Consider the following 27,433-nt stretch of genomic DNA (forward strand, 5'->3'; position numbering starts at 1 on the left):
TAGTGTTCAGTCGGCTGCAGGTTGTTTCTGGTGGCCGGACTCGTGTCTCCGGCAGGAGTCGGGGCGCCCGAAGCGCTTGCCGCAGTACTGACACGAGTAACGCTTCTCTTTTGTGTGCGTGATCATATGTAGTTTGAGGTAACTGCAACAATAACAATGTGACAATTTTTGTTAATGATTTTGATAGAACAAAATTGTTTTTTTTTACAAAATATATTTTTATGAGGATGAAGTTTGTCAATTATACTTGACGCTTGAAACGCTTTTGGGTATAGCGGGTATACATCAAAATAAGACAGGGGTAGGCAAATCGCATAGACACTATGGAATGCAAGTACAATTGCAGCTCTTCAAGTTGTTGCAAAAAATTCAAAATGGCCGCCGTACCCGTTCAACTTGAAGCTCATGTCGCAGAACTCACACTTGAACCTCTTGACGTCGCTGTGCACGAGGCGGTGTTTCCGGAGGGAGTTCTTGGTCATGAACGACACGCCGCACTCCGTGCATTGGTACACTCGCTCGTTGCCGTGCGTCCTGAAAAGTGAACCTTAAGTTTAAAATCGTAAGGTCGAATTTAGAATAATAAGTACGGACTTTTTTTAGGAGATTGCGTTGCGTTGCGGGCTGCGAAACCACCTTGAGTTAAAGTCGTTAGGTCGAGTTTAGATGAATGCAACTTATTTAAGTTTGCGGTGTTTTCTGAGAGTTTTTGGTCATTGATCGACATTTCACACTTCGCTCTTTGCTATGCGTCCTGCGGAAATGAACCTTAGGTCAAGGTAGTTAAGTCGAGTTTAAAATAATAGGTGGCCTTTTTTGTAGGAGAAAAACTTCGATCGAGTGCAGGCTGCGAAAGTGAACCTTGAATCGAAAGTCGTTAGGTCGAGTTTAGATGAATGCAACTTTTTTCGTAAGACTGGCGGTGTTTCCTGAGAGTCTCAACCTCACCTCAAATTTAAAGTATTTAGGTTGAATTTAGAACAATAAATATGATTTTTTTTGTTAAGAACTAGGTGTCCAGTCCATGTGAAAATTATTCTTAATTCAAAGTGGGTTGGGACGAGTTTAGATAATGTAACTATTTTACTAGTAGGAGTATACTAGGACCTCCTGTCCCAGTGCATCCTGTGGAAGTGAGCCTTAAGTCAATAGTCTTTAGGTCGATTTTACAATACGACCTTTTTGCCAAAAATATCGTGGTAACTGATGGGAATATTTTTAATAGTATCAAAATACTTACCGTAAATGTTCTTGAAGTGTACTTTTGCAGAAGAAAGACTTAGAGCAAAGTTCACAGTGATGCTTCCTTTCTTTTTCATGGACTTGCCGACTAAAAGAAACAGATATAGATAAATACATTACTTTCTGCTGAGAAACATAGGAAACCTGGCAAATATTAAGTCTTAGATAACAACAAAACAAACAACAACACAATAAAAAAAACAAAATGGATCTTGTTATCTAAATAAATAGAAGAAAGAAGAAGAAGAAGAAAGACATTTATTCCATAAAGCACACATACACAGGCCAATACAATGAAAGAAAAAAGATGTTTAAAAAAGGGAATATAAAAATAATAGCAAAAACAAAAACAAAAATTAAATTATTTACACATTAAAAACATAAAAAATACACACGGGTCCAGCAATGTGTGCAGTAGGGAAGAGGCCCTGTCTCAGCATATTGTTGCAATTTGCAAGCGAGGCAAATTCCAACGCTGTTATTCTGCCAAGGCCTTAGGGAGTGACATATAAATATTAATATGTATATAAATATATATAAAAATAAATAATAATAAATGAATAGTCATTGAATGCATTGTAATATTTGTAATTTTTATAATTTAATGTAAGGATATGAAAAATGATGTCAATTTAGAATAGTATTGTAATGTAATTACTATGTGTAAAATTGTAATTTTATTAATAAATAATTGTAATTGTAATGAATACTTATTGGGTGATTTATGCAACATTTTTTGATATTTTAAAGAAGAAAAAGAAATACAAATAACTAACGTGCAGCGGGTCCAGATTTAATTTGAATGTCAAAAAGTATTTCACGCAGTTTCCGTTTCAAACCGAATTTGGAACCACAGTTTCTAATAGGCGGCGGCAAGTCATTCCAGCACTTGGTAGCTTGGAACCGGAAGCTGCCACGGAATGCAGCACATTTATATTTCGGGGCAATGAGCGGCTTCAGGTTAGCTATATTACGATCGGTCCGCCTTTGTTGTCGCCAAAGCAATTTCTCCGAAAGATAGGAAACATAAACTCACTCAGGCGCTGTTAGTGCTTGAAAATGGAGACCTAGGTTCTCCGAATACGTGAGTGAAACCGCTAAGTTAGCTAAGTCTTATTTAGGGCTTGCGGTATCATATGTCCTCGGTAATGTGGCGTGTGGTTATTTTAACTAGTTTTAATATTGACAAAGACCTTATCAGAGATAGTGTTGCTGAATAGGTATTAACTATTAAGGATTTGCCACACTGGATGCGTTCTGCCGGCAGCGGGCAGCGGTCAGGTCAAACTTCAACTTCAAAGGTTGCTGTCAATGTTGTTCATACATAATGCGGGTTTGACCTGACTGCTGACCGCAGAAGCGCAGAACGCATCCAGTGTGGCTAATCCTTTAAGTATGGATTACTTATTTTGTCTGATAGAATAAATTAATTATTTCATATTAAGTCTTATCACACATTTGCATGGGGATACATTCAGGAGCAAAGTAATTATGATTCCATATTAAGTCAGGGGTCGACAAACTGCGGCTCGCAAGCCTCATGCTGCTGTGGAGCTACATTTGCGGTTCTTCAAGCCACCAAAAAAAAAATTTACACACAGTTTTTAGACCTGAAAACAACATTTGCGGCTGGTTCGAGGCCCAAACCTAGTGGTTTCTACCACTGTCGGTTGGATCTTCTTCTCGAAACTTTGCCGACGTCTGTCCTAAGTTAACTCCAAAGTACATAAGTCAAAATATGTGTCGTTCTCAAGTAAAAGGTACCACATTGTCGCTTACAACAAGGACGCTCTGACAGGTTATTCGTATTGAGATGCAAGCAAATTTAACCCTTATGGTAAGCGCAAATGTGGTACCTTTTACTTGAGAACGACACATATAACTCACATGTGTGTAGAGAGATGACCTTTCGCGCGGAACTTCTTGTGGCAAATCTCGCAGTCGAACGCGGCCTGCTGCGTGTGGCTGGTCATGTGTTGGTCTAGCGCGGGCTTGCACACGAAGCGGCGCTCGCACGTGGCGCACCCGAACGGCAAGGCGGATGGGTTGTGGACTTGGAGCTTGTGCACTGACAGGTGGACTACCTCTGGAACAATCAGACAAGAGCATAGATAGGGGCTATTTTATTATAATTCAAGACATGTTTACAAAAACAACATAACTACACTAGACATGAATTTACAGGAAACGAAAAAAACTAAATGTCTTCTGATATTAGTTATTGGACATAAACATTGTACAGGTGATTTTAGTAAGTGGCCAATAGTTCCGAAATATACGATTACACATTTAAAAGACCAGTATTTTTGGAAAAAAATTGAAAAATAAGTTTGTCACTTATGCTGTTTTTGTAAAATTTTGTTAGTTATGTTCTTTTTGTAAGAAAATAAAACAAGTTTCTATAGAAATTATGTTTTGTATTCTATCAGAGAGGTACAGATTTATCTTACTTAACTAGTGGATTTATTTATTTTATACTGATTTTGGACAATTGGGGTCATTTTTGGACACTATCTTTTGCTCTACGTGTAGATCCTGCTTAGACGAATGCTATGATACCAAAAACTCAAATCCGCAAAAAATCTTAGTTATGTTGTTTTTGTAAACATGCCTTCAATTGTACATAACCATTTTTTTTAGTATTATTTCATAATTTTTTTGACTTACTGTTACTGATTTATACAATAGGACAGGGGTCACCAAATGGCGGACCGCGGTATTATATTTTTTTGCTTATTTAATAAACTCAAGGAGAAACGGACCACGATGGTCCGGACCCCTGAGGAAACTAATTGGTGACCCCTGCAATAGGATAATGAGAATACATAGTTGATTAACCCGTTTATACTACTCTGAAGCATTTCTAGAGCTACCTACTCCATTTACATAAACATACCTTTATCACAAATATCACACTTGGCCTTAACACCCAAATGCCTGATCTTGTAATGCCTCCGCCGCCCCCCTCTGGTAATGAACATCTTCGGACAAGCCTTGCACTGCAGCATCTGCCTCTTGTCTTTAGGCTGGTGGGTAAGCAAGTGTGCCTTCAGGTCCAGCACCGACATGCCACAGTCTTCGCATATCTGCCGCCCTTGTATCACGTCTTTGTTACCGGTTGGCTTTTTCTTGGGACTGCTACGTTTTTTACATTTTGGTGCTATAAAACAAACACATACACTTTATTTCATTTGAAAACTGTTCAATATTGTTGCTAAAAATAGAATAAATTATTCAAAAGTTTGCCTCTCTTTATATTGATCCTCAAAAGTTTCATATAATTTTAATGGTCACCTGATTTAGGGCATTGTACCCTACTAAGCAATAAGTAAAACCTTGCATTTATTTAGCTCGCATGTTTAACACACTCACTGCAGCACTGGGCCAAAAGACCAGATACAAATTGCAAGTTAAACTAATTGCCGCAGCAAACATGTTAAAACAGTTCTATACCTTTTTTTTTAAACCTATCCCAGACATTTTTATATTTAACCTTTTCCACCGCACTTGGTTCTTCATCAGAAAATTCATCTTCCGATGAATCATCATCACTATCATCTGTAATATCTGATGAGTCTTCATCCTCAGTTGCACTTTCTACATCTTCTAACATGTTTTCATCCCCAACTTGCATTTCTATTTTAATGCAATTTTCAACTAAACTCGGACTATAGTCATCTCTTTCCAAGATAATCTTGTGTTCTTGAATTCCTTCTCCATCACCATGTATTGGTTTTTGGTCCTCTAGAGATGAAGTTGGGTGCAGAGATTTCAAATATGCATCATTTTTCAAAGACAGAGCCTTAAATTTGTAAAAAGATATGATTTTTCCAAAACAGTTGTCACAAAGATTCGTCGTTATTTTGGAGTCTTGTACAACCTGTAATTAAAATGAATCATTTCACAAATTAAATAAATAAATAAATCACATAATTAAATAAATAAATCATAGTTGAGACGAAACTGTGATTATCTCCTTTAAACACGCCACAAGCACTCATATGCAACTTGAGAGCGGGTGGTGGATCACGTATCCACCGCTCGAACCCGAATATTAAGTATGTATAAGGGCGACGAGGGCGACATTATTGTCTCAGGCGATACCTCTTTTGTATTTTTGAAAATGTAAAAAAACTAACACTACTTACCTTAATATTTAAACAAAACACCATGATGTCGTAGTAGTTTTTGTTGTCCTCATGTATGTCCTTTTCCAGCTCCGAAATATTCTTATTGGCTGGAGTTTCGAGGCAAGTTCTGCACAAATCCATTATGATGAAATGTGTGTTCCACAAAAGACTTAACGACGTTCGACAATTTATTATAAAAACAATCAACCAACAAATAAATTTTACAAAATTCACTATCAAAGAGTATAATAGTATTGTTCAGTGTTCACTATCTATCAACTTTGCGTTCGCGATGATATGATTTGACACTGACAGTGACAGCTAACATAAGAGTATGGATGGTATAGAAAGGATCGCAATCTCTTATGGCAAAATTGTTGCAAAAGTGACCGCTTTCAGCTTTAAATAATAGTTCCTAATCTCTCCGGTGGCGCTAGATAGGCTCTGGGACATGAGTATAACATGAACCATATAAGGCAACAAATAACCCGACCAAATTACGTAGGTTGTTTTTGGTAGTATTTCGGTGTACGGTGGCGCCGCCTAATTACTGTTTTTTGATGGACACTTTTCATACATAGAGATTTGGCTCCTTTATATAGTCTCCATGCATAAGAGGTGCATGCGTTTCGTTACTGCATATGATATCAAAGATTTAACCTTGGAATAAATTAAGTTCATTGCACACGGTGCCTATTACTAGAGCATTACACATTGGAGCAGATCGGACGGATAACCGTCACCCAAATCAACTCAAATATATGCAAAGTCTGTCAAGCCATTTCCGTCAGTAGAAAAAAGCGGCAAATTTAAAAAATTTAGGCGTCTAAAAACGCGCGCCTTTTTCTACTGTTAATTTTGTTAGACTATGACAGGTTATGATTTTGTAAAATAAAAGAACAACATGTAAAATTTATTATTGTTGCATTATCCTAATTTCAGTTGGGTGTGCGTTGTTTCTTGTGCGCGGTGAACTCGTGGCGGCGGCGGTGGTCGGAGCGGCCGAAGCGCACGCCGCAGAACGCGCACGGGTAGCGCTTCTCCTTCGTGTGAATGATCATGTGGGTCTTCAAGTTCCTGCAATAATACACATGATCTATAGAAGTGCTTCTCTTTTAGGGTTCCGTGCCCAAAGGGTAAAAACTGGATCCTATTACTAAGACTTCGCTGATAAATCGTGATAGCTAGATAGTTGAAATTTTCACAGAAAAAGTATTGAACCCTCGGTCCTCGGTGCGCGAGTCCGACTCGCACTTGGCCGGTTTTTTAAAACCATTAACTATTGTTTACCATGATTAATCAAAGATAAAAAAGCTTGAAACCCCTCAAACTTCTATGCATTTTACATTTTCAAAGGCCTCCATCTACACTAGCGCCCCAAGCGAGGAAAGAAATTAAACGCGGTAGCCCTCATTTCTTGGCCCAATGTGCATTGCGTCTCACTCTCTCACTAAGAAAAATGTGAGACGCAAATACACATTGGGGATCATCAATTAATCCCTTATAGGGATAAGCTCGCCTTTGTACCTAAATTTATATGAATTTCATGTTATCAATTTTTGTTTTGTACAATAAAGTGATTTACTACTACTACTACTAATTTCATCACACGTTTAGGGGGAGGGAAGGGGTCAAGAAAATGTGACAAGGGGGAGGGGGGAGTTACAAAATTTGAGTACCTAACCAAATTTTTTTATTCGTTGTAAAGTTAAATAACGAGTTTTTGGAACGTTAATCGTTTTTACTCGTTTAATTTTCTTTCCTAATCGATTTTGTGTTAAAAAATTACTAATATTTCTTAATTTAATAACTCCTAATTCGAATTGCCGATTTCGTTGAAAACAAAATTGCCAAAATGTGACGACACGTCACACTAGGGGGGAGGGGTTTGTCAAATGTGACAAGGAGGGGGGAGGGGTCAAAAAACCTAGAAATTCGTGTGACGTAATTAATGAATGGCCCCTTTCAAAGAAATATAATAAATACCACCCTCAGAATCCTCAGATATGGGGTTTGATTTAAATGTAGTTTAACAAGTAAAAATTTGAAAATGGCGGCCAACATTTACCCGGGTTTAATGAAGCTCTTGTCGCACAGTTCACAGTTGAACTTCTCGTCCGAGTGGATAAAGCGATGGCTCTTCAACGCGGAGTTCCCGGTGAACGCTTTGCCGCAGTCTTCGCACTTGTATGGGCGCTCCGCTGTATGTGTCCTGTGAGAGTCATAGTTTCTAATGGCGTTATATATAAATGTTTGTTAAGTCTAACAAACCGTTTGCAGCGATTTTGATAGCCCGGACCAGGGACCGGCCCGCTATCCCTTATCGGGGTTTTATAAGGGTATTGCATAAGGCTTAACTCACCATACCCTTTGCCAGACGAAACCCTTTGTTTTGCTTTTAAAAACCCTTATAAATCTACCACTACCAATATAAAGCTACCACATTTGAGTAATCGGTAGCCCAAATACCCTTACAAAACCCTTATCATCCGCTCACCAACAACTTGCTTATTGCTTATAAGGGTTAGCCTTATAAAGGGCTTCCCTTTTAGCATATAAGCGTGCTAATTTAAGTCGTCTACCTTGTTCATAAAGCACACATTACTTCGAATCCGAGCGATCGTCGGCGGCGACGGCGGCGTTCTTTGACTAGGCACGTAGTTTCTTTTCTTTTCATACACTACCGTATATACTAATCCTGTCTCTTTCACGCAAAGGGAAACCTTTATAAAAAGCGCTTAAAGATAAGGGTAACCCTTATTAAGAGCTAGCCTTATTTTTGGTTAGCTTTTCGGTAAGGGTTAGTCAAAGGTAAGGGTATGTATGGGCTTGCAGTTCAAAAGGGAAAGTCTTTCAATGTGTTAGCCGTGTTTAAGTGTCGCCCATTGAAAGGGTTTTATCGCGGAAAGGGTTGTCCGGTCCCTGGCCCAGACGACGCTGCAAGTGTCATTTTAAACGTCAAACTGTTATGAAATTATGACTTTTACTTTTAAGTACAGTGGAATCCGCTTATTATGACTTCGCTTACACTGACCAACCGCTTACTATGACGTAATTACTGTGCGAAGTTTGGTTTCATATAAAATTATTTGTGACATTCAGATAAGATGACTTCGCTTACTATACCTATAAATCCAGTTTTCATGAAATGATGTCCGGTTATACTGACACATTCGCTGGTTTTCGTGGCTGTCCCGACGTCTTTCCCTGCGAGAACGTTTGGTGAGTGCGTGGCGTGTAAGTTGTTTTAGTTTTGATTCTCGGTGACAAGTTGATAATTGGTACAAGGTTAAAGAAAACTTATCTGTCACAAAGGGATTTGAGATTAATTTAATAAAAACACAAAAATATAAAGTAAATCAACTATGCTTTATATGACATCCGCTTAGTATGACGTGTTTGTCACTTCCCTTCGATGTCATTATAAGCGGACTCTACGTTGTTAAAACACTTGCACCGTCTACGCTATCAAAATAGCTATCCACTTAAGTATCTAATACAATTTTGCGAGATAATTATGGTGTTTTTAAGTTATAAATTACGTATATGCAAATGACAACTGTCACCCTACCCATCGAGTTTGAAAATTGCGGAATAGATGTGCAGAAAATATTTCGTACCTTAAATGTTCATGAAGTGCAGATTTACTGAAGAAACCCTTTGAACAAAATTGACATTTGACGTTTCTCTCTTTCTCATGGACCTGCCGTCTGGAACAAACAGTCAACCCATATATAAAAATAAAAAAACCGTGCGAGTCGGCCTCGCCCACTGAGGGTTCCGTATCGACGTGTTGTAAAACACATATCCAACGGGGGATCCAGGGGACTGGGCCCTGGCTGGGTCTAGGACAGCCATAGGACACTAGTGTACACCAATAGTTTTTTTTTAACTCGCGACACCCCCCCCCCCCCTCCCTAGGTTGATATGGGATTTTTTCAAAAAAATCATTGATTTAAATCTTTAAATTTTTACTACAACCAAATCGGCCCAAAATTGTTTAGGGAATTTCCCGGACCACTACGGCACGCACACATGTGCAAGCGAGTCATAGCGTAACAGTTTCGGGGAAACCCCGAAACTATAATAATAATACGAGACACATGGTACCGAAACAGTTCCAGGATTCCCCGAAACTAAAATACGAGACGCATTTCGCTTTTCGCCCGGTCATTCGTAATTGACTAGTGAAAGAGTGAATACAACAAAAAGATGTCTGGAAGAAAAAAAGATGCTGTGTGGGTTTATTTCGATGAAAAAAAGCTAGAAAATGAAAAAAAAAAATGATTTTAACCAAATAAATCCGATTTAAATCAAATTAATCGGATTATTATGTTTTTTTTTATAAAAATCATGATTTTTATCAACCCTGCCCCCCACCCTCTGATTTTATAGTCAGATGACCCCCCCTGACTATAAAGCTGGATCCGCCCTTGCACAATCTCACATACCTGTTATTATTTACATACCTGAAATGAAAACCACAAAGGCTTAAGGTATTTCATTATAAAGTAAAACTCGGGGTCCCTTTGTTTGACATAATTATTGAAAGTCATAATGTAATGATTGTCATATTATCATTAGTCATAATTCTGAAACCGTTAACTTTCAGGATTTTCCTCGGGTTATCCTATAGATAGGTTAGGTTAGGTTTGTTTTTAATTTCATTAATTTTAATAATGGATAATCCATACTAATATTATAAATGCGAAAGTCTGTCTGTCTGTGTGTTCCCTCTTCACGCTTAAACCGCTGAATCGATTTAGATGAAATTTGGCATAGAGATAGGTTGAGTCCCTGAGAAGGACATAGGATAGATTTTATCCCGAAAATCATCCCTTAAGAAAGTAAAAAGCGGGGTGGATTGAGATAATTAATGAAGTGTCTGCTAATTTGTGTGCATAATATGCTTAAATTGAATAATTGCTATAAGATTTTCTCCAGGCGCTATTCTTACTCTAGCTTTGGTTACTAAGTCCACGCAGACGAAGCTGCGGGCAAAAGCTAGTAAATAATAATTGAAGAAAAAAAACCAGTTAAACATAAAATGAACCAGCAAGAAGAGTTTGTTAGTTTGAATTTTCTCAAATGATTTTTACGCCTAAGACCGTTATCTGTTAAACAAAAGCACAGATTATATAATACTATACTACAAAAGCCATTGTTTCTTTTCTGCTGGCGGTCAGCTCCCGTTCTCAACGCGTGGCAAAGCAACAATGTGCATAGACTTGAACCTTAAAACCATCACGATACATTTGCTTTTTAAAGGACATTGTTTCTTTGTCGCGTGGCTAATGCGGGTGCTAACCGCTCAAACAAAATAAACAATGGCTTGTTTGACAGATTACGGTCTTAGGCGTAAAAATCATTTGAGAAAATCCATACTATAGTATGAATCTTCTCAAATGAGTATATAGGTAATATATAATGTGATTCTAGGAAGGGTAGAGCTGCCTTGACAAACGTAAGGAAATGTTTTATTCATTTGAATCTGTGCCGTGTCCTACAGATACAATACTTGTGGCTTGGATTATTTAATAAATAATAAATTTCATTGCTACGAAAATATAAATTGTTTTAGGGTCACCCAACACTAGCGTCTCCTGAGCGTCATAGTCAAGTCTGAAGTCCACTCCACACTCGTGCGCGAATCGCAGCGCGAAGCACAAACCTATGATGCCGCCCGGTCGGTGATAAGGACAAAGCATGGCACTATTTTCTCTTTCCTCATATAGGAATCGCAATCGACTATCTTTCTCTATCAAAGAGTGTCAAGCCCTTGTACAAGGTGTATTATGACGCGAAAGCTTGAAAGTGACCATATTATTATATAGCTTTTGCAGGAAATAAAGTCAAAACCTTAACTCTACACTTACCTTTATTACAGATTTCACATTTAGACTTTAAACCTAAATGTATAATTTTGTAGTGATATCTCCGACCCCTCCTGGTGAATAAGAGCTTAGGGCAGCCTGGCACCTTGCATGGAAACATCTTCCGCTCATCTTTAGGCTTGTGGAGGGCCGAGTGACGCTTGAGGTTACGGACCGGTTTGCCACATTCCCCGCACATTTGGTACTCTGGTTTAGATTTAGGTGGACGACCATGTTTTTTACATACTGTTAAAAAATTAAAATATGGTATAAAAACATAATTTACATATAAAAAAACATTTAGACAATAATCTGGACAAGTACCAGATATGTATATAGAAATATTTTATCAAAATGTGCTCAATGACTTGATCATGTTTAGTAAAGGCTAAAAAAATGATGTTTAACATTTAAAACTTTCGCATTTTGAACATATTAAATCACATTTACAATCGGGTCTAACGCGAAATTATTGTTTTGACATTTTGCTGACATCAGTTAGCCGTGACCACGACCAGTGAAACCTGTGTTGAAACATCGGTAAATAAAGGTAACAAAATAAATTCGCATTAGACCCGATTGTAAATGCGATTTAAAATTATGTTTCTTCATAGTTATCACTCTACTTTTGGTCTTTTCATTTTTTATTTTTTTAACCACACTCAGTGGCTCTTTGTTCGACTCTATATCTTCCAATGTGTCTTCTATTTGAATGTATTCTAATCGTTCTTCATTCTTGATATCTTCATTTCCAAATTTGACTTCATTATTCACATCTATTTCTACTTTTATTTCTATTGTGTGCTCTTCAACTATGAAAGAACTATATTCATCAGTTTCCAAAGGATTCTCATGTTTTATTCCATTTTCATCATCATCAACATACACTGACAGTTTTTGATCCTCTTCCGATATAACTGGGTTCAATGATTTCAAGTAGGCATCATTTTTTAAAGATAGAGCCTTAAACTTGTAAAACGAAATGATTTTTCTGTAGCAGATATTACACAGATTCGTTGTAATTTTTGAGTCCTGTGTTACCTGTGAATGAAGTGAAACATGTAGTATTGGTTATGTAGACTCTAGTTCCTCATAACGTGAAATAAGAATTGAAACGCCGATTTGCAACACAATTATATTATTAATAAATTAGACGCGTATACATGACATGTTATTTCTTTGAAGGATATTGCAAAAGTAAAAAGCTTGACAATGGCCGCGCTTATATAGGTCGCAGGAAACCCGTAGCGCGCGATGTGTGCAGCGCAGCGCCATCTACCATGAAATTGAGTATGCTTTCTTGCTTGCCGCAACATACTCCCGCCTAAAGAATAGCAGAATCCTTTCTTCTCACATCTGGTAGTGGACAGAGCTTCGAAATCGAGCGGGTTAGCACTCCAGTTGCTGTGCGGACTTCGTAGACTCGTGTCACGTTGTCTTGTCCAGGGTGTTTCTGTACAACTCTACCTAGTAGCCATTTACTAGGAGGTAATCTATGATCCTTAATTAGTATGAGGTCTCCGACGTTAAACTCTTGTTTTCTGATTTTCCACTTCGGTCTCTCTTGTAATCTTGTTAGAAATTCAGTTTGCCATTTTCTCCAAAATATTTGTAGCATTTTCTGAATGTTTTGCCATCTTGATAATGAATTTGTCTTATGTTGTGTCAAATCTCTCTCCGGGATGGTGACTAACGGTTCTCCGACAAGAAAATGTGCTGGTGTCAGCGGCTCTAGGTCATCAGGATGATCGCTCAGCGGTGATAAAGGTCTTGAGTTCAGACAAGCCTCGACCTGGTTCAAAAGAGTTGTAAATTCTTCGAAGGTAGGTGTAGCGTCTCCGAGAGTTCTCTTAAGATGAAACTTGATACTCTTGACTCCGGCCTCCCACAATCCGCCATGGTTTGGTGATCCAGGAGGGATGAACTTCCACTTGGTGCCTTCTGTATCTAGTAGGGCTGCTAGTTCAACAGGGATTGTTGACTTGCCAAGTCTCCAAGTCTCTAGTATTTCTTTGCTCGAGGAAATGAAGTTAGTCCCGTGGTCACTCCACATCTCCTTGACGAATCCTCTTCGTGATGTAAATCTTCTAAATGCTGCCATGAACGCTTCCATAGACATGTTGCTCACACATTCTATATGTATTGCTTTAGTTACCATGCAGATGAAGATGCTTATATATGCTTTGAAAGTCTTTGTTCCTCGTCCAGGGCTCATGCGCACGTTTACTGGACCTGCGAAATCTACACCAGTTATAAGGAACGCTCTTGACGGCTTCACTCGTATCTCAGGTAAGTCACCCATCAGTTGAGTTACTGTCTTTGCTTTTTGTTTAGCACAAGGAAAGCAATTTCTCACGTATGTTTTTATAGTGTTTCCTGCGTCAATCAGCCAGTATCTTCCTCTAAGATATGTAGTCATCAGTTGAGGGCCTCCATGCAACGTCTTCTTGTGTGCGTCGTTAAGTAAAAGTGGTATCAGTACGTTGTTCTTGGACAGGATAATTGGATGTTTGCTCAGGAACTCTAAATCTGCATGTTTCAATCTTCCTCCAACTCTCAGGATTTGTTTGTCATCGAGAAAGGGCGTAAATGACAGTAAACGACTTCTTTTCTTCAATGTTGTGTGATTTCTTAGAGCTTCGATTTCTTGTGGAAATTCTAGTTGTTGAGAAAGCTTGATACATGTTGTAAGTGCTTCTTCTCGCTCATCATGAGTTACATATTGAGGTAAGTTTTCTTTTACATGTTTGTTTTTTAAGATAAGCCATCTTCTACAGTAGGCTATGACTGAGATGAGTTTTCTCAATGATGAATATCTCTTTGAAATTGTAAGTATGAAATCTTCTGTCTTCTGAGTCTTCTCTGACAAGGTAGTAGTTGCGCATTTGATAGATTTTCTTGTTTCTAGATCTGTATCTTCTACTTCATAGTGTTCTCTTCTCCATTCTCTTTGATGTAAAAATGTTGGGCCTTGAAACCATAGTGTATGTTCTTTTAATTTCTCAGGTGTGACTCCTCTCGATGCTGGATCTGCAGGGTTTTCTTTTGTGTTCACGTACGACCATGTTGTATCTATGTTGTTGTTGATTGCAATGACTCGGTTTTTCACAAATGTTGTCCACTTCAGCGGGTCTCCGAGAATCCAGGCTAAGGTTACTTTTGAATCTGAATAAGCGTATGTATGGTTGTGCTCGATTCTCATAGCTGTAGCGACGTGTTTCAGTAGTTGGCTCAGTAGCAGTGCTGCACTCAGTTCAAGACGGGGCAAAGTGAGTTGTTTTTTCAACGGTGAGATTTTTGTTTTTGCCATGATGAGTGATATTTTGACTTCTCCGTCTGGTTGGATTACTTTGCTGTAGACTACTGCTGCGTAGGCTGACATTGATGCATCAGCAAAGCCATGCAGTTCTACTAACTCGCTGTTGTTGGTCGTTCCGATCCATCTCTCAAGCTTCACGTCTGACAGGTGCTCTATGCAACTGCAGAAAGTCTTCCACTCTGTCTTCAAGTCTTCAGGTAACTCTGTGTCCCATGATAATTCTCTTGACCAGGTCTTCTGTAGAAATATTTTCGCCATGGCTACAGATGGTGCTAGCCAACCCATTGGATCAAACAGGGAAGCGATGACTGTTAAGACGTTTCTCTTTGTTACTCGCTGCTCAGATAAAGTGTTGATTTTGTTTGTTACTAAGAGGGTATCTTCGTTTGAGTTCCAAGTGATTCCTAATGTTTTGATTGTCTCTTTTTTGTTGATGTCTATCTCAGAATTCTTCGCTCTCTTCTCTGGTTCTACTGTGTTTATGAATTCTTTGCTGTTTGAAGACCATTTTTGTAACTCGAAGCCTCCTCTTCTTAGTACTTCTGTCAGTTGACGTTTAGCCTCTACTGCGGTTTCTATTGTATTTCCCCCTGACAGTACATCATCCATGTAGAAAGAATGGTTGATGATTTCTCGAGCTTGTGCATAATCTTCTGTGTTTGCCTCATCGATTGCTATCTGTCTCAGGGTTTTGATTGCTAAGAATGGTGCACATGCTGTTCCGAAGGTTACAGTTAGCATTCTATACTCTCTTATGTCTTCATCAGGGCTGAATCTCCAAAGTATTCTCTGAAAGTCTGTGTCTTCTCTTCTTACAAGGATCTGCCGGTACATTTTGATGACATCGGCGACAAAGCAGACTTTATGCGTTCTCCATCTCATAAGAATGTCTCGAAGATCTCCCAGAAGTGACGGACCAATTAGCAGTTCTGAGTTGAGGCTTACTCCGTTGGCTCCTCTGCATGAAGCATCATAAACTACCCGAAGCTTAGTAGTGTCTCTGTCTTCACGGATCACAGGATGATGTGACAGGTATACTCTTCTGTCTGGCTCTCTCATAGGTACATCTCGTTCAACTAATTCCATATGTTGTAACATTATGTACTCTCTCATGACTTCATTGTAGGATTCTCTCAATTTTGTGTTTGCTTCTAATCTTCTCTCAGTGCTCATGAATCTTCTCAGTGCGATTTCTCTCGAATTCTCTGGTAAAGTAGGTTTGTCACACTTGAATGGAAGTGATACGATGTATCTTCCGTTTGTATCTCTTGCTACTGTATCTTGATAAATGTTCTCAGCTCGAAGTTCTTGTGGGGTGAGAGTGTCGTTTTCCTCTGACTCTAATCTCTCTGTCTCCCAAAATTTTTCTACCATCTTCTCTAATGTTATGTTCAGATGCATGCTTTTGAACTCTCTCATGTGGTTGTTGTTCAACTGACCTCCTGACAGGATGTATCCCAAGCGAGTTTGTTGTGCTATGGGAGTACCTGGTTCTCCTTTAATCACTCCGTTCATCAAAATGTCTGTGTAGATGTGAACTCCAAGTAGTAGATCAATGTTGCTTGGTGTATGGTAAGTTGGGTCTGCAAGTGACAAGTATTGCAGATGACTCCATTTCTGTGGACTGATTGGGACTTCAGGCATAATGTCGGTGACATCTTGAACAATGTAGGCTGTGCAGTTGACTTTGAAGTTGTCATTGAACCTTGAGTAAACTTCTATATCTGTAGCGGACTTGATTCTTGTTGACATATGACCCACTCCGGTAACTAATCCATCAGCTGGTTTTCTTCGCAGCTGTAATTGTTTGACAGTTGCTTCACTTATAAATGATTCTTGTGAACAGGGATCAATGAGTGCTCGTAGAACTTGTATACCATGGCCAGTCTTAATGTTTACTAGTGCGGTAGCCATGAGCGCAGTATGACTCTGAGTGATAAGGTAGTTTCTTATTTTTGGCGTATCTGAAGGTTTTGTAGTAGTCTCTTCTCTCAAATTTGTAGCGGTTTCTCTCGATGTAGATTGTATTGGATTTTCTCTCTTCTCAGTTGGTTGGTTTTCAAAATGAAGTAAAGAATGATGTCTTTTTTGGCAATGATGACAAGATACTCTGGATTTACAATTTTTCACATTATGTTTTGATGACATGCAGTTAAAGCAAAGTCTTTCCTTTTGGACATGTTGAACTCTGTTGTTGACATCTAGGTTTGCAAATTCTTTGCATAGATAGGTGAAGTGGTTTTGTTTGCAGTAGGAACACTGTATTGTAGTTGTAGCGGGGCTTGTTAGAAAGGATCTCTGTCTCACGATAGCTCTCTCTCTGTCCTTCGAATAGGTTGTAGATGGAACCATTTCTAACACTCTGAAACGTGTCTCTAAGAAGGTTGTAAACTTCTCTAGTTTCGGCAACTCTTGTACAGGTAGCGCTTTTATCTCCTCTTCCCACTGTTTGCGCGTCTCGTCATCCAATTTGTTGAGTATAATGTGAATCACGATAGTATCCCACTCGTTAATCTTTACGTCGTTGTTTTTAAGGCTGTTCAGGCATTCTTGGGTAGTATCGAGTAGCTCTCTGATAGATCTAGATGTGCCGTTGTACACTTTCTTTTGATTCATAAATCTATTCAAGATGGTATTTACTATCATGCGTTTGTTGTTGTACCTCTTGTCTAAAGTTTCCCATGCAACATCATAGTTTTTCTCGGTTATTTGCAGATGCTTCAATAATTGTTCAGCTTCACCGGTGACACTTGATTTCAGGTAATGAAGTTTTTGTACCTTGCTCAGCGATGTTTTATTATGAACGAGCTGTAGCGGAGTTTTACTCCAAGGGGGATGTAATGATAACCTCGCTACATGGATCTCTACGAATACAAAGCACAGTATAAAATAGCTATTGCACTGACCAGGAATCAACACTCGATGGGCGCACAATTCCATCTACTCTCAATCTCATATCTCTTATTCTCTTGTTATGAATGTAACCTCAACACTCTCAGGGAGATTAGAAGGGCCCCAAGTCCCGTGGCTTGTATCAGTGGATGCACGGCACAACTGAATCTCGACAAGAGAACTCATCGTGCATCCCGCATCTCATAGGTATTACTCTTCTCAACCTCATGCGATGAGTACTGAGGTGGGAACCATGTGGTCCCCGACGAGCCTCCACAACAACCCCTACAGCTCATCCATCAGCCTCCATAAAAAAACCTCCAGTAACTCAAACCGATAACCTCCAGCCACCTCACTTGTTACATTCAAACTCGAGCGACACACAAAGAATAACAATTCTTTAACTCAGCTCTATCTCAAGCATATCTCAAGTCTCTCTCGTTAATTCAAGGTCACTGCAATATCTATATTTCACAAAATATAGATATGTTTCGCTTACCAAGAGTCTCCTGTACCTGAATGCACTCACGACACCACGTGTTACGTACCAGCATTCAGACGACCTTTCTCAACTTGTCTCCACTCGTTCCCGCCATCTTGCTCCCACCGTCACCTATAACACTGGCCGACCTCGATCGCCAGTGTTACCAGTGAAAAGTACGCTAAGAGTGACAGATAGGATACATACCACAATAACAGACTTCGCGATCTCCGCGACACTCCCGAGGGCGAAAAAATTACATAAGTAGCGTCATTAGCTGACGCGTCCATTCGGCTATTCGTTCTCTAGCCCAAATGGCAGCGTTCCGCCTTACTCTTGTCGCCTCCTCTGGCCGTTCTTCCATAACTCTTGGCTCTCTCACTTCTGCCTCGTATGTATCAGCAGCGGGAGCTTGCTCAGTTTGCGTAGGACTACTTTCAGAATCTAACACAGAAACTTCTTTCTCGGTTACCGATTCAGTAGGGATTGTTAGCTCATCAATTTCCATCTCGGGCTCGGGTGACACTATCGTTTCTGATACTCTTATGGGTTCCATAGTTTCAACCATCTCCATGTGCTCATTTGGTGTCTCTGCCATCTCGTTTTCTTGTAATGGTAGTTGTGCATAATCTATTGGGCCGTATGTCTCAGACTCTAACGGATACAGATGGGCTATGGATCTCGTAAACTCTGTATTCCCAACTACCACTTTGGCTGCTCGGCATTCACCATCACGGCTTCGGATTAAATTTGAGATTTTACCAACCTTCCAATTGATTCTATTTTTGGAATCGTTCTTAATTTGTACAATGTCACCGACTTCAGGCGACTTCTTTGAAATCACTCGCTGTTGTTTATGAGAATGGCTGAATCTTTCCCGCAGACTCGGTAGGTACTGATTGGTGAACATCTCTTTATACTCGTTAAGAATCCTCTGACCTCTCTTCCAGCCTTCAACCAAGTCGACTTTGGTATTGGTGCCTTGTGAGGTTCCCTCACCAAGTTCTGGGTTTATTTCTAGACACTGACCTAGAGACAGAAAATCAGCTGGTCGTAGCACTCCCTCTGGGTCAGAACCCACTACAGTCAAAGGTCTTGTGTTCAATACAGCCTCAATCTCCTTTACTACTGTATGCATTTGACCGTCTGTTAATAAATGCTTATCAAGTGTGCGCTTTAAACAATGCTTTACCAGTGCAACTAATCTTTCGTAAAAGCCGCCTTGCCAGGGTGCAAGCTGCGTGATGAATTTCCACTTGATGTGTTTCTCCTGGCAGTATGAATGGATTAGTACTTCACTTGTTAGCTTGAACTGTAGTGCATTGTCAGATATCAATACTTTAGGTGATCCTCTAGCCGCCACGAACCGGCGTATCGCTAGCAAGCACTCCTCAGCCGTCAAAGCCTTGACCAACTCCAAATGTACAGCACGAACTGCTAGACATGTCATAAGACAAATCCATCGTTTTTCTCTGCCAGTATTTGTTTCCACTAATACTGGACCCAGGTAGTCTAATCCAGTAAAGGTAAATGGAGAGCTATAACTAACCCTTTCACTGGGTAGTGCAGGTGGTGGTGGCAGTTTGTAAGGACCTCCAGAATACTTCTCACACTGCGAACATCTCTTCAGAGCTTTCTGTACTTGGGCTCGCCCATGAGGGATCCAATACTTTTCGCGTAATATACTTAGCGTGTGTGGGACCCCAACATGGTAGTTGTCTCTATGCGTCTTAAGTATTATCTGGGTTGTGAAGGGTGATTTCTTCGGAATCAGAATGGGATATCTCTTATCATAGGATAAATTAGCATTTGCAAATCTTCCTTTACATCTTAAGATCCCATCTTCGTCTACAAAGATACCTAAGTTCCGTGACAAACTAGTCACCTTTCCTGAAACTTCTTCTGAAAAGAATTTTTCTTGCAACTTCTTTATCTCAGTCACTGTCTCTTCACACTTTTCTTCATCTGAGGGGTTTTGCATAGAATCCAAACTTTCATGAAGTGTAGTGGCTGCAGGAATAGCCTCCATTTCAGAAAGGTTAAGATCATTATCTTGGTCTTCATAGCCTTTAATTGTCATCTCTGGACCATCCACCGTGTCCAGAGCCCTCCCGGCCAAGCACATTTCTTCCTTCCTCTGCTCCTTAGGCCAATCACTTTGCTCTTTTAGAAGAAAATCTGGACCATGGAGCCATAGATCCTGTTTATGATGCCACAATTCTGGTCTGGTAGCTATGTCTGCAGGGTTTTCTTTTGAGTTGACATAGCGCAGCTCTGCACCTAAGCTGTCCTTAATTTGCTTGATCTCATTGACTCGTCTCGATACAAATGGTGGAAGTAGTCTACTTGATTTGATCCAAGCTATGACAACTTGACTATCCGTCCACAAATATATCTTGCATATATTTAGGTCTATGTGGCTTTTAACATACCTCAGAAGTCTACTTCCTATCAGATACCCTAGCAATTCAAGTCTAGGAATTTTGAGATCACTCTTGTCTTCTACTGGTGTTACTCTACATTTTGACATGAGAAAAGAAGTTGATACTTGCTTTTCAGTTATGACTCGCAGATAAACGACTGCTGCATATGCATTCATAGATGCGTCAGTGAAGCAATGTAGTTCATACTTCGTGCATTCTGACTTTGATCCACTTGCGACATGTCTTGGCAGTTCTACATTCTTAACAACTTTTAAATTCTCAATTATGCTCCTCCATGATGTCGACAAGTCTTCAGGCAGAATCTCATCCCATTTAAACTTTCTAGTGCAAATCTCCTGGAACAAGAGTTTTCCTGGTAGCATGAGCGGTGATACAAAGCCGCATGGATCATACAGACGTGCCAGCACTCTCAAGACTCCTTTCTTTGTAATGCCTCTGTCTGTGATCTCGCTCTCAAAGGTTTCGTTATTCATTTTGAGCCGTAGAGTGTCATTTTCCAAATTCCATACCAAACCGAGGATCTTCATTTCACTTTCCTGTTTAGCTCTCTTTTGTTTGGGAATCTTGTCTACAAAATCTTTGTCATTAGACATCCAGTCTCGTATGTTCATTCCTAATTCTTTAAATGAGTTTGTTGTTTGAGCATACAAATTGAGAGCCTCTTCTCTTGATTGAACTGACGTCACTAAATTGTCTACATAACATTTATCTGCTATCACTGGAAGAAGACTTTTGTTAGTCCTTGAAATGTGATATCGAATTGTTGCCGCTAAGAGAAAAGGGCTTGATATTACTCCAAAAGGCACTCTGCAGAACCTATATTGCATGATATTGTCTTCAGTCAGTTCCTTATTCAAATCTTTGACCCAGAGAAACCTGGTTACATCCCTGTCCTCTTCTTGTAGACCAACTTGAAGAAAAGCCTTTTCAACATCGGCGGTGATAGCAATTTTCCCAATTCTAAATTTCAGTATCAATCCTGTAAGGTCTTCCAGCATGTTCGGACCTCTGTATAAGCACTCATTCAAGCTTTTCTCGTTTTTAAGCTTAGCTGAAGCATCATAGACTAGCCGACCCTTTTTACCCTTCTGTTGAACCATATGAAAGGGCAGATAGTGAACTGGATGGTCACCAGGAATGGTAGGATCCACGACTTCTATTATGTTAGCTTCAAGCTGTTCCTTTAAAATTTTCTCATACTCCGTCATGACTTCTTTATTTGATCTTCGTAATACACCCTTTAATCTTCCAAAGGCAAGTCCAAAATTAGTAGGCAATTTTGGAGGATACTCTATCCACGGCCACTTGACCTGGTACCTTCCTTCACTGTATTTGACAGTCTCGTTAAAGTGCTGAACGGCTTCTTCCTCACATGTAGTTTTTGGAGAATCACATATCCCGATGCTCTCAAGTGACCATAAAAATTTGACATCTATGGTACGCAGAGGAAGATCTGGTTCTGTAAAATAGTCTTGATTAATTTCATGGCACTGGCAATATGTGGCCACTGATAGAGTGTCCCCTTCCTTGTTGTCAGTAGCACTTCCTGCGAGGAACCAACCAAAATCAGAATCAACTAGGAAAGTATCATTTCCCAAATCAACACTCTTCCTGATAAATGAGAAGTATAAATCATTTCCAATCAACAAATCGATGCCTGCGCCAGTAGAAGCATCGTCCGCCAAGATGTCTATCATTGGTGACTCTACCTTAGCCATGGGTACCTCTGCGGTGATGTATGGAACTATATTCACTCTAATCAGTCTTTCAACATTACGTTTACTCACTACAGTTATTGTTGCATATGGGCAAAACATTTCTCTAGGCTTTTCTGATCCAAATGTATAAATCATCAAACAATCTTCTCCATCAGGTTTAATTCGTAATAATTTTGCTATTCTGTTTGTAATATAAGTTCGTTGACTTCCAGAATCAAGTAAAAGTCTAACGCTCAGACTTCTCCCCTCCGCTGTCCTTACTTGGGTTACTGCCGTCTGTAAGAAATTAGATGGCTTATTTAACTGTACATTGACTGAAGTTATGTTTGAAAGAACCATATCACCATCCTTACCCTTCTGCACCTTCTGTCGGCAAAGTGCTCTATTATGCATTCTAGAGCAATGTACACATTTCCTCCTTCTTGTGCACTTAGAGGCACGGTGTCCTATTTGGAAGCACACATAACACCTATCTTTCAGCTTGCCAATCCTCTCCTTATATGTGTTAAATTTGGTACAATCCTCGCTGTAATGTTCTTCATTGCAAAATATGCACATTCTCTTAGGGCGTTTCCTATTAGGTTGAGCTGAAATTGCCTCTCTCTTTTGTTGCCATTTCCTTTTCCTTACAGCTCCAATTTGCAGTGTTGCTGTTGAAGTAGGTGTACTCATCTCCGTTGTGTCATTGGATTTTACCGGAATCACAGAACTCTTCATGTTTGTAACAACTGAACTCTCCATGGCTGTTATTACGGCATCCAAAGCCTTTCGGACTGCATCAAAGGAATCATCGGTTGACATAAGCCACACTTGGTATACCACTCTTGATGGAAATTTATTAAGTACAATAACTCTAAGGTAACTAGCATCAACTTTCTCCCCTAGAGCTTCTAATACCCTCAGGTGCTTCTCTATAATGTTCAGAGTGCGCCTACAATCTTCAGGTGAATCCTTCGCTACAGCCAGATTTTGCAAAGCATCATTGTGAGCATCGATGACCTTTGTAGGTTTACCAAAGCGGCTATTGAGAATGTCTACCGCAATCGGATAGTTGATGTTAGTAGTTTCCAGACCCTCAACTGCTTGAAGGGCTGGTCCCTCCAATGACGCTAGCAAGTATGAAAGCTTCTCAACGTTGGCAATGTCCTTACTATCAACATTAGCCGCGAATTTATCCCAAAAACTTTTCCATTTTAGAATGTCACCATTATATTTCCCTAACTCTAATTTAGGTAGACGCGTTCTATGATTGTTTTCTCCCTCATGGCAGTATAGTTTTATCGCAATTTCTAATTCGGTAAGCGTGTCCTCCGCTTTTACTTGCATATCTCGACATTCATTGCAGAAATCTTCTTTGATGTCCGTCGCGCCAGACAAATATCTATTTAAATCTGTTGTGAGCGATAACAATCTACTATTAACATTAATTTTCACAGCAATTATCCTGTCCCTTGCTACGCCAGTCTCAATACTGTTAAGGGCCTCTGTGGCTCCCTTTAATGCTTCTGTTAGCCTTTCTAGGCGCAATTGTAACGTGGAAAGCAGAAAGTCCATTTTGTACGCAATGCAAGCTACCGATATACTTCATATGCTTCTAAATCTTATGTGAATCTTGCATTTTGCTTGATGCTAATCTGCAATGAAATGCGTTCACTTGAAGTAGAGTTTAAGTACCATAAAAGTTTGTCAGTTTTACATGAAATTGTAACTACCAAATTACTTCATAATGGAGTCGCCTTAAAACTATTACTTACAACGGCTTATTTAGCAGTCCACTTCAACACTTTTGCACTTTTTAATTAAGTAATTGCACTTCTATTCGATTGTATATTTCTAACACAAAAGTTTTCTCACAACCGGCGAAAGAAAAAACGGGTAAGTTTGCAAAAGTAAAACCATAGACTAACTTGAAACTTCTAGAGTTTCTAGACTTCACTTAAATCGCCTCTATACGACGCGACCGATCGATCTGTCATACCAAACACAATAAATATTCCGTAACGTAAATAATGACCGTAGGGAAAATAATACAACAAGTAAATGTTTCAATACTTCTTTTTGTCTTTTACACAATAAAAATAAAGTTGGTGTAATAAAGCTAACGAGGAAACGTGCGCAAGTACAAATTTAATAAATAAATTTGCAAATAATTTTGATCGAACGTAAACAGTGGCGTGTTTCTGAACGTGATCAGAGACTAAGTTCAGTGTAGCCAGAGTAAAAAGCGTAATTATAGTTTGTCAAAGGACTGTCTCATTTCAATTATAGACAGAGAGAATCATACTATCTTTGTCTCACACTAATACTAGCACCCAAAAGAAAAGGATGAGTATAGCTTTTTGTTCTTATTTACTGCCAATTTGGTTTGACCAACTATAATTACTTTTAAACACGGTATTACAACAAATAACAAAATCAGCGCAAAAAATGCTGATCTATCGAGAAGAAGGGAAAAAAAAACAAGGAATCGTCTGTCGGCCGGTCCACCGTGTAATAAAATTCTACAATCAGTCGGCACTGAGCTCGAGACATACATATTCTCTTCGCGGCTGGGAAATATTACTGTCCATGTGTACGCACCACAATGGGTCAAAACTATCCCATGTGTACGCACCACCATGGGCATACCCAAACCGAAAAAAAGTCGAGTTGAATAAATAAATAATTCAACATTAAGTACGACAACTCTTATTCTCATTCTAAAGTCCAAACACGTGAACCGCAGCCGATAGATTTTTTAAGCATCTCCACCAAAACATGTAGCGGAGTTTTACTCCAAGGGGGATGTAATGATAACCTCGCTACATGGATCTCTACGAATACAAAGCACAGTATAAAATAGCTATTGCACTGACCAGGAATCAACACTCGATGGGCGCACAATTCCATCTACTCTCAATCTCATATCTCTTATTCTCTTGTTATGAATGTAACCTCAACACTCTCAGGGAGATTAGAAGGGCCCCAAGTCCCGTGGCTTGTATCAGTGGATGCACGGCACAACTGAATCTCGACAAGAGAACTCATCGTGCATCCCGCATCTCATAGGTATTACTCTTCTCAACCTCATGCGATGAGTACTGAGGTGGGAACCATGTGGTCCCCGACGAGCCTCCACAACAACCCCTACAGCTCATCCATCAGCCTCCATAAAAAAACCTCCAGTAACTCAAACCGATAACCTCCAGCCACCTCACTTGTTACATTCAAACTCGAGCGACACACAAAGAATAACAATTCTTTAACTCAGCTCTATCTCAAGCATATCTCAAGTCTCTCTCGTTAATTCAAGGTCACTGCAATATCTATATTTCACAAAATATAGATATGTTTCGCTTACCAAGAGTCTCCTGTACCTGAATGCACTCACGACACCACGTGTTACGTACCAGCATTCAGACGACCTTTCTCAACTTGTCTCCACTCGTTCCCGCCATCTTGCTCCCACCGTCACCTATAACACTGGCCGACCTCGATCGCCAGTGTTACCAGTGAAAAGTACGCTAAGAGTGACAGATAGGATACATACCACAATAACAGACTTCGCGATCTCCGCGACACGAGCGACGTGTACAGGTCTCTAAATGACGTCCATTCTTGATAATCTCCAGAGAATTGGGGCAGGATCACTTTTGGAAGCTTCACCTCTTGCGTAGAATGCTTGTTTACTTCCGACGTTGACTTGTATTGCGGTTGCGATTGCGGTTGCTCACTCAAAGTTTCGGATTTGTTGAATAGCTCGATAGTATCCGATAACTCTCCTTTAATCACAAAATACTCTTCTTCTCCATTGGAGTACAAGTCGGTTGTGAAGTAATTATGCTCCTTTTTCTGAGCCGTAGTTGCATATTTCAAGATTTGGAAATGGTTTGTTTGAAATTTCTGCCAATACTCGTTCAATGTATCAATTCTAGCTTGTACATAGCCTTTCGTAATACGTGATTTTCCTTGCTTCTTTAAGTTTATCCCGATCTTTCTTATTAATTCGTAAGTAATTTCTTGTTCCGACACGTAAGTATCCATTTTGTAGGTTATGTAGTAAAATCTTACGAAATATCTTGAATCTTCACTCTTTTGGCTTGAAAAACACTAAATGTTCGTAGCTTTGCTCGTTTTTACACGTTTTCTTCAAAATTATTACGAATCTCGATGTATTTTCACAGTTTTATGTCCATTGTTTACACCGAAGCGCCGACTATTTTTACGAAAATCACTCAATTATTGTTCTCGCGGTACTCGATATGGTTATTTGTTGTATTTATGCACTGAAACCTCGTAAATATTATTCATTCATCGTTTATTTCTCGTATTTTTAGTATTTTTTTCATCATTGTTCGTATTTTGTTTTTTCACTCTTGTTCCTTCTTCATTTATTTTGTTCTAGAATGTTCGATGCGTGACGTCTATAATCTCTCAAAATTATTCTTATTTCACTGCGATTGTTCGTTTTTCACCACTAATTCACTATATATCCGGTTCGAAGGACCACTTTGTAGACTCTAGTTCCTCATAACGTGAAATAAGAATTGAAACGCCGATTTGCAACACAATTATATTATTAATAAATTAGACGCGTATACATGACATGTTATTTCTTTGAAGGATATTGCAAAAGTAAAAAGCTTGACAATGGCCGCGCTTATATAGGTCGCAGGAAACCCGTAGCGCGCGATGTGTGCAGCGCAGCGCCATCTACCATGAAATTGAGTATGCTTTCTTGCTTGCCGCAACAGGTTATACGTTTATAATAAACTCCCACACGCTTATATCAGCAGTGTTGCAGTCGGCTACATGTGCCGTACCTACTCAGCTGACAACAAAAATAGTTTATAGATATAGATGTATCCCTAGGTTTAATAAATACTAATACATAATTTAGAATTAAGTTTTACTAACCACATTATGAGTGTAACTTACTTGCAATAAATGAATTATTATTATTATTATATTTACCTCAATATCTAAACAAAACATCATGATTTCGATATAGTTTTTGTTGTCAACATTTATACCCCTTTCCAACTCTAACATAGCCTTATTGGCCGGAGTTTTAAGACAGGTTCTGCACAAATCCATTATGAAAATTTTAATCCCAAGTATTGAAGTAAGAAAAAACGCATAATCCCAGAAATAATTTTAAAATAGGCTACAAGGATAGCACCACAGATAGCACTAATAAATAAATTTAATAAATATTGATTTGACATTGACAGCTTCTGTCTCCGCTAAGTTTTATTGCGTTTCGATACTGCTTATAAATCCGTAAAAACAAAGAGGCACGGCCGTACCATCCTTTTCTCGAAACCATTCAGGCCATTTTCAACAAATCCCACA

At 39.3% G+C, this 27,433-nt stretch overlaps 1 protein-coding gene across 1 annotated transcript; it reads right to left on the bottom strand.

The window, feature by feature from the left end:
* On the bottom strand, nucleotides 1-27,256 carry LOC134743976 (zinc finger protein 62-like). The gene is made up of 13 exons (XM_063677607.1): nucleotides 27,053-27,256; nucleotides 11,872-12,286; nucleotides 11,232-11,491; nucleotides 8,993-9,105; nucleotides 7,441-7,584; nucleotides 6,314-6,449; nucleotides 5,391-5,624; nucleotides 4,696-5,122; nucleotides 4,139-4,402; nucleotides 3,130-3,328; nucleotides 1,241-1,330; nucleotides 388-534; nucleotides 1-142 (listed from the first exon to the last, which is right to left on the bottom strand). The coding sequence occupies exons 1-13, from the start codon at nucleotides 27,173-27,175 to the stop codon at nucleotides 7-9; spliced, it is 2,688 nt and encodes an 895-aa protein (XP_063533677.1). The 5' UTR covers nucleotides 27,176-27,256; the 3' UTR covers nucleotides 1-6.
* Between the last annotated feature and the right edge of the window lie 177 nt (nucleotides 27,257-27,433).

Source organism: Cydia strobilella, chromosome 9 (genome assembly GCF_947568885.1).
Source record: "Cydia strobilella chromosome 9, ilCydStro3.1, whole genome shotgun sequence".
NCBI lineage: Eukaryota > Metazoa > Arthropoda > Insecta > Lepidoptera > Tortricidae > Cydia > Cydia strobilella.

What these genes read in the sequence shown, in the direction of transcription:
- LOC134743976 (XM_063677607.1), bottom strand. Translation starts at nt 27,175, where the DNA reads ATGGATTTGTGCAGAACCTGTCTTAAAACTCCGGCCAATAAGGCTATG. An exon ending in GGTCATCTCTCTACACACAT is followed by an intron (nt 1,331 to 3,129) that starts GTGAGTTATATG and finishes TGTTTCTTTTAG; the next exon opens with TCGGCAAGTCCATGAAAAAG. An exon ending in ACACTTCAAGAACATTTACG is followed by an intron (nt 535 to 1,240) that starts GTAAGTATTTTG and finishes TTCACTTTTCAG; the next exon opens with GACGCACGGCAACGAGCGAG.